Here is an 8,129-nt window from a genome sequence, read left to right on the forward strand (position 1 = left end):
ATCTGCGCATCCCTCTACACAGATCTAATCGCGTGCCATAGATGCATAAGTTGGAGTTGAGCCGTGAAGGAAATGTTGTCATGGATGTCCTGAAGCCATCGATTATTATCCATCGCCTCCTGAACCGTCCTCCGGTTGCGCGTACGAGTATCCACGCTGCTATAAATCAGCGGTGCGATATCAAGGATCGCAAAACCATGAATCCATCTATCCCTCCAGAACAGTACACGGCTCCCTTCACCCACCTTGATCGTCACTAGGTTGTCGAACACCTGCCTCGCCAACTGGTCATCAGACATGGGAATGCCTTGCCACGGTCTTCCTGGATCAGTTCTACGGAGCCATTCCAAACGGACTCGCGGCGTCAAAGCTTGTAGTTGCAGATTCTTCACGCCCAGGCCACCGAACTCAGTCGGCCGACAGATGGAGTTCCATGCGACTTGACAGTGCCCTCCACTAACCTTCTCTTTTCTTTTTCAGAAGAATGCTCTCATCCATCTATTAATCTCTTCGAAGACTCAAATTGACGCTTCCAGAACCATTAATCCCAGTAAAGAGGGGATTGAAGAGAATTGAAGGGAATTGAGATGGAATTTGACTTGCAGGGGATTTAATCCCTCTCGATCCCCTCCAAACCCTTTCAATTCGGAAGGAACCGAACAAGGCCTAAGTGGTGAACAGGTCTCGCTGCCGCAACAGACTTCACTAACACTAGCATGCCGGCCTGCTGAATTAGCCATTTTTGTCACGCGGGCACGAGGTGTTGTAAACGTTTTATGAAAAGGACATGGAGCATCCATCGAATTCGCGCTTCTCAACGGCCAGGGCCCAGGGAAGACGCTGTTGACTACAGGCGGGGCGTGGCGCGGGGGGCCGGCACCGGCAGCGCGCGCGTGGCCACGAAAGGCCGTGGCGCTGCCTGCCCGACGGACCTGCTGCGTCTGCACCGTCTGAGTCGAGGGCGAGGAGGAGGAGAAATGCCCCTCCTGGGATCCCCGTGTCCCGCCGTCGCCGTTGCCGGGTCGGCACGGCGCGCGCGCTCGCTCGGCGCCAAAAGGCCGTCGTCGCTTTCGCCGAGTTGATGAATCATTGCCCCCCGCGCCAACGAAACCACGTCCGGCCAGGGCCAGCGGAAACACCGGTCAAACACTCCACCGCAGGACCTCGCTCACGCCGTGCGCGCTCATCCTCACCCTTCAGGCCTTGGGGCGCGCTTCAGCTCCGAATCCACTCCACGTCCGGCCATGTAATAACCCTTCAAAAACCCAAAACAATATGCACGGCCATGTATACACGCACTCACGGTAGTACTATCCGCCTGCGTGTGTCTCTTGAGATAGACCCGTGCAGTAGTGTCAAGGTGTGGTTGCAGAGTTTCAGCAGCACTGCACTGCATTTCATCTCCGGCGAACCATGGTTTCTCTTCGACTCAACAGCCCTTAGCTCCGCAAGCCACTGCAGCATCAGTCCACACAGATGGGGAATTAATCTGGTTCACGATGCTTCCGCAGCCATCTCTGCATCCGGATTCATCAAACCCTCTTTGACCGGCAAACTTAAGCGTGTGCTTATTAAATTCCCGTCCAACCCCGCATTACTAGCTAAGTACAGTACTGACCGTGACACGACGCCAATCAATTGCTCTGGATTCTCGGCCACACTTGCTGACTCGCCGTCACTTTTAGCTCACACCCACCCACACACTTCCATCTCCTTTTCACAAAATACACCGAGCGCCATCACCACTGCGAGCTCATTCCCTCGCAACAGCCACTGAATCTGCAGCGCACAGTCCATCTCATTCTCGAAGACCATTGTACAGTAGACCAAGACGCGTAGGTCGCTGTTCCTTCACGACCCGGTGTCCCCAGAATGCAACCCACTGAATGATGATCTATCTACTATAACTCCCGTGGTCCTTGGGCTCCATGAGACCATGATTCCATTCCACCGTCGCGCACATTAGCACTGCAATCCACCGGTCCTCCACGGACCACACAAGTGGATGACAAAGGATGCCCGTCCATGATCCATCAGCCGGGGAGGTGCCTCCAAAACGGCGGAGAAAACCCGGCCAGCGCTCACTGATTCTCCTGTCTTTTAGCTATGCCCGCTCCCTTTCACTTGCTCCCCTCCACGCGGACTCGCCGTCGTCTCGCTGACGCCCCGTCGAACGTGGAGACCGAATATTCTTGTTTGAGATATGAACATGGTAGTGTAAAGCAAGATTTGAACATGAATATATCAAGATAGTCCAAACCCTTATATATACCGAATATATCTTTAAAAAGTTGGATGCGGAGGAGACTCGCTAGTCGCTACCATTCATTGACCGAACAGATAGACGACGGGAGTGAAAACAAGGAAGGAACCACAATTTTCGTACAACCACCGAGAGAAAAGCCGCTTGTTTCGGTGTTTCAAATCGCTGCAAATTGCTGAATGCATTTATTTACAGAGAGCGAAATCAATCAACCACGAACAAACCAAGCCATTAATTGATAACGACTGAGCAGTTGCGTGCTTGAGATTGACGAGCTGTCAAAACAATTCTAGTGAGCCAAGCAGGCATGTCATTGTTACCAAAGAGGACCAGAATAATTTTACATGTCTGTCCAAAATGAACTAGAAAGCAACAACACGTACCGTCGAATTCCTCGACAGAATAATGGAACAACGGCAGAAAACGTTGTTTCATCACTTTTTTCGAAAGAGCATAAAAATGGCTTAAGTTACAACGAAATCCAGTTGCAAATAAAGGAAGAAAAGTGGGAGGCATGTACGATAACTGAGAACGGGAAGCAGGAGAAATCACCGAAAAATGCTAATGGTGGGCGGCCCCCATGGAGGTGGTTATTTTAAAAAAGTCAAAAAAATAATTAAAGCTTCAAATATTTTTGAAAAAAAACATACATGTTCATATGGATGAGTTCTATACGCGTGCAATTTTTCAAGATGATATATATTATGGCTAGAGCTACACAAAAAAGGCAAAATCACGATTTGAAACTGATGAACAGTGTGAATACTGTTCCTTATTAGAAATGTTGGTTCTTATCTTTTTTGTGTAGCTCTCACCGTTACGTATTTCATCGCCAGACTTTATACACATATAGAATACATCCATATGAATGTGTAGAATTGTTTTCAGAATTTTTTTTGAAACTCCAAAATGCGATCATCGGATTTTTTAAAATATCCACCTCCATGGAGGCCGACCGTCAAAAGCCCTCGCTCGAGAAACAATAATCCTAGACCTACGGGGTCTTTACAGGGTCATTACGGACCATTCCTAAATAATCTCAGACTCCCCTGATTTTCCACCGGGGTGGCCCGCCTCACTCTTCTTCTTTCCAATCACCTATTGCCATGTCAGCATGTAAACAAAATCAGTCTGTACTTGCCTGTATGTGTAGTATTACTGCTCGAGAAATCACCTCTTTCTCACCTAGTTTTTCATGCAGGTGACAGGGTGATAGACAGTTGGAAATACGGTCAGAAAGATACAGCCATCAAACTCCAACCAACAACAGCCTACTGTATTTATTAGGTGCGCATCTAAACACTTTTGCATCGTGGCCAAATATGTTGAACCGGTCCAGTGGTTCATTCATGCTCAACTAATCTCATATTAAAACCAAAATGGGAAACAGTCCAACCAGACCACATGATGAGCATAAAATACAGATTTGGCCCTAACATACAAACGGTGCTGTATCTTGAAATAAAATGGGCATATTATACAGGAGTTGTGCACAGCTGGTGAGATCCGAGATCGTAAAATCCAAGTTGCAACTTTATAGACGACTTATATAGCCCCAATATCTGATAGGGATAACATACATGTTCAACAAATGCCAAGTAGCACACAAATTGTCAATACGGGATTTGACATACAGAGAATACAAAGAACAGCCTGCGTTAAGGGGCATGGAGACAGAGAATACAAAGAACAGCCTGCGTTGAGGGGCATGGAGGCTTAGAAGGATGCGCAACAACAATAAAACAACCATTAATAACTATGTTGTATTGTAGGGAATACCCTGAAGCTCATGAAATACATGCCAGTGGAAGAAGCGCCGGACAGATCTTCATCACAGCGTCCGCGAGATGTTCTTGAACTCGCTTAAACAGGACAGCAAAATCTTTTGACGTTTCAGCAGAGACTGGCGCTCATTCTGGATACAATCAACTGCGCCGGGAGACACGAACATGTCCATGAACTTCTCATCATTTACAGCAAACAGCTCGAATCCAAGTGCTAAAAACAACCTTTCGCGGCTTCATTGCATCAGTAGAGCAAAAGTATTAGAAAATAATAACTTCACACACAGTAAAATGAGTGAATTCATACTTTAAAGTATGCCTATATACAACCGTATATAGTTCATAGTGAAATCTCTAAAAAGATTTATATGTAGGAACGGAGGGAGTATTCAACATGCACTAGCAACCAAAGCACATTCAGTTCATATTTATAACTGCATCATAGTGATTCAGATGGTTTTGTTGAGAATGAACATATAGAATTTCTGCCTAGTGGAAGTGTCTTTCATATATGTGCCAACTTAGATTGCTCGTTGAGTTTGTGCTCGTCTATTTACAAAACTTTAAAGGAACTGCTTGTTTTTTCAGTCTGTGACTACTCAGCAGATGTGCTAACTTAGGCATGAACTACAAATTTAGATGCCACAGTTCACTTCCAGGCTAAACAAGCAGAAAGAAAAATGTGCAATACAGCTACAGCCTATAAGTTTAAACATACCATGGTGTTAAGAATCCAGAGTTCAATGCAGATGGAACATTCCTTTCAATCAGGACTTCTCGCATTTTGGCAAAGTACTGAGCAGATATTGAGCATATGCTGGAGTACGATGACCCTGACCTTGAGACCAGATCATCGCCACCAACGGTCACATTGTTATGGTGACCCCTGTTTGCATATGCTGCCATCCTTGCGTGTCTTTTCCTTGCCCCGCCGTCATTCATATTTCCATGGTCTTTCTTCTTACCACCGTGTATATCAGCCGGCAGATCAGGAGAAGGTGTCTCAGGAACCGTCAGCTGGCTTTCTTTCAGAACTTCCCTCTCATTTGCTTTAGCAGGTGGAGTCATATGTTGCTCATCTCTTGGTGGTAGATTCTCCTGGCCTTCCTCCAGTGATCCACTGTCTGATAGGTCAAAAGATGCAACTCCAGTGAACTGATTAAACCTGTGAAGGGTGTTTGCTACAGATCCAACGCCACCGAGAAAGTCGCTCTCATAACAAATATGGGAGTAGGGGCTCGTGACTGAATCAAGGTGATGTCTTACTATCTGCTTGCACTGCTTGGACAAATCCTTGACAAACTTATAATATGAGCACCGGAGAGCAGCAAGGAAGCCAACATATCCATCCATATTTTCAACATTTTGATCTGGTAGGGAAAAAAAGGTGAAATCACAAGAACCGTTTAGCAAATTGATCCTGATGTACTTCAAGGACTCCTAAAAGTATGCAATGCCCCTAGTTGTATTCCAGTGGAATGATGGAGGTAATAAGAGAACAAAAGACAAAACTGATGATATGTCCTTTAAGCTTTTAAAAAAGTAAGATGCGCATATACACAGTAGTATGAATATAAGAGATCAACAGTAATAGGAAAAACATGTGTCTAAAGTTAACGGATCCAAACACTTAATGGCACGCATTTGGTTTGGAAAATTCCATTGGCAGTTCCCTTGTGTCACTAGAAAAAGTACTACACAATAATAATTGGACTACTAAATAAGGCTAGAAGCAAGATGAACCCCAGCAAAATAAAAATGCCAAGTCTTACATCTTGAATCATCAGTGCGACTGCGCTCCATTGCAAGGTCAAATAAGCTTTGCAGGACAAATGCAAGCCGATCACATGCAGTTTCAGTAAGAGGAGCAAGCCATGATCGTGCAGCCGCGCGTGCTATCTCAGCAGCTGCCTCAGTCATCCCACTGCTTCCACCTCTTCCAGCATGGGCAAGTAATATGTTCGCAACCTGATGACACCAACATCCCAATTTCAGCTAACTTACTCAAAATGATGTACCTACAAACTTCCAATCTAAATTGTACCTTCTCTCTTGACACCTGTGGGCACTCCATGGAATATGTCGCACAGCGGAATTCGTGCATTACTCTCTCAAAAGCCGCACCACCATACAGCTTAAGGCTGGAGTTGGGAGGTTTTACAGGAACACTGGTGCCAGGCCAGCTGTTAATACCACTGTGAATTTGCTCCTCTTCAGTAGTTTTCCCCCACACCTCTGGGGCTGGATCAGCTGCTCCATCAAGTAATGCACGCTTCCATACAAAAAATATAGTGCCAGTTAGCTCCAGTACAAAAAATAGCAACCTAATTACAAAGAAATGTTATGCAAGGACAGATTGTGCTTTGTTTACATACCAAATGGGTGCAGATAGAAGCAGCATGAAGCATTGCCGATCTTCTCAGCTGAGAGACGTCAGAGGTTGCTTGCAGTTTGGAGTCCAGTCTGGATAGGTCCATCGAGACATCACTGCATCTCTGCTCCAACAATGCTAGGGTGGCTGGAGCTGCTTCTTTGTACCTCTTCTGAAGTTCAGACTCCAGATACTTCCTGAGGCAGCTAAACCCAATGTACGGAGCAAACTTGTCTTCATTGAAACCCCCTTTCACACCATCACGCAAGTGTCGCAGCACATCAATATCTACCTGACATATTTGCCGCCGGAACTCGTCATTGGAGATGGTTCCTCGGTCCTTTGGAAGAGCCACAAAGAATGGGTGGATATTGTCCCCAAGGTAACCGCTTGCGCTCAGGTAGCTATCGACCTCCCACCTTTCGGTAAATTCCTTGAAATGATCAAAACAGGCAACAATATCGTAAGACACGATACCAATTTCATTTCAGTAAATTCCTTGAAATGATCAAAATAGGCGACAACATCATAAGACACAGTACCAATTTCATTTCACAATTTACAGTGAAGAAGCTATTGAACCTCACAGTGTACTGATTGTTCTGCAGGCTGGCAAGCATACCTTGAGTCGGTTGTCAAACTTGGAGATGACTATCATGGTGCGCCTGAAAGTGGGATCGATCTCTCTGATTGCATCGAGCCAGAGCGAAGAGCACCACTCGACGCTGCTCTGCTGGAGGAACAGAATGAGGCGGTGGGGCGGGCTCGCTAGTGTCTTCACCATCGACAGGATCTCCTCAGGCGTCCTCTCCGGCTCACCTTTCTTGGCCTACAGCGGTCAGGAATTCCATCAACCAGCTGACAAACAGACCAAACAACCACTGCACTTTGTTGGGAAGTGGAAGCCCACAATTCACCGCTGCCTACCTTAAGCACGAAACCTGGGGTGTCGATGATGGTGAGGTTGGGGCAGTGCGCGTACTCGGCCCTCATGACGATGGGCTTGGGCGAGACGGCGGCCTTGATCGTCCGTAGGTGCGACTCGGTGCGCTGCTTGATGAGGTCGGCTATGGCCGCGGCCTGCACCATGGGGTGGCCGTACTCCTCCGAGTCCTCCTCCTGCGATGCGCCGCACAACCCACGCTAATCAGCCGCTCGCACGCGTTTACCAGGAGCACCAGACTCGATCTGTGAGGGGAACGAAGGGGGGGAAACCCTAGAAGAGGTGAAGCGGGGCAGTGCACGCACCTGGAAGCGGCAGCGGGGATCGAGGGCGGTGGGGTCGTGGACCATCTGGAGGACGAGGGGGCGGCGGGTGCCCATCTCGACCTCCCGGACGTTGAAGCGGAAGCCGAGGAGCGCCTCCAGGAGCGAGCTCTTGCCGTCCGACTGGCCCCCTATCGCCACTATCTCCGGAATCGGGAGCTTCTCCCCGAACGCCACGGCCGCCGCCTGCAGCCGGTTGTAGGCCTCGAACCGGGCCTTGGTGTCCGACGCGGCGGCGGCCGCCGCCGCCGCGGCCGAGGCCGAATCCGCCACGGTTCGGCGGGCGGACGGGGAAGGGGTGGCCTTGGGGTTCGGCGTCCTGCCCGCCGCCGGAGAGAGGAGGGCGTTGGTCGCCATGGGTGGGGGAGCCAGTGGAAGCGGAGACGGCGGGGTTTGAATTTGAAATGCCGGAGAGGTGTGGGAAAGGGTTGCAGAGTACAGGCTG

The 8,129-nt window shown here is 48.3% G+C and overlaps 1 protein-coding gene across 1 annotated transcript; it reads right to left on the reverse strand.

The window, feature by feature from the left end:
• Positions 1-3,778: 3,778 nt before the first annotated feature.
• On the reverse strand, positions 3,779-8,129 carry LOC123444398 (dynamin-related protein 5A). Its single transcript, XM_045121098.1, has 8 exons — positions 7,667-8,129; positions 7,346-7,537; positions 7,041-7,247; positions 6,423-6,851; positions 6,092-6,319; positions 5,820-6,015; positions 4,766-5,417; positions 3,779-4,281 (listed from the first exon to the last, which is right to left on the reverse strand). Exons 1-8 carry the CDS (start codon positions 8,039-8,041, stop codon positions 4,095-4,097), a joined length of 2,466 nt encoding a protein of 821 aa, XP_044977033.1. The 5' UTR covers positions 8,042-8,129; the 3' UTR covers positions 3,779-4,094.

The sequence above is a fragment of the Hordeum vulgare genome, chromosome 3H (assembly GCF_904849725.1).
Source record: "Hordeum vulgare subsp. vulgare chromosome 3H, MorexV3_pseudomolecules_assembly, whole genome shotgun sequence".
In the NCBI taxonomy this organism is placed as follows: domain Eukaryota; kingdom Viridiplantae; phylum Streptophyta; class Magnoliopsida; order Poales; family Poaceae; genus Hordeum; species Hordeum vulgare.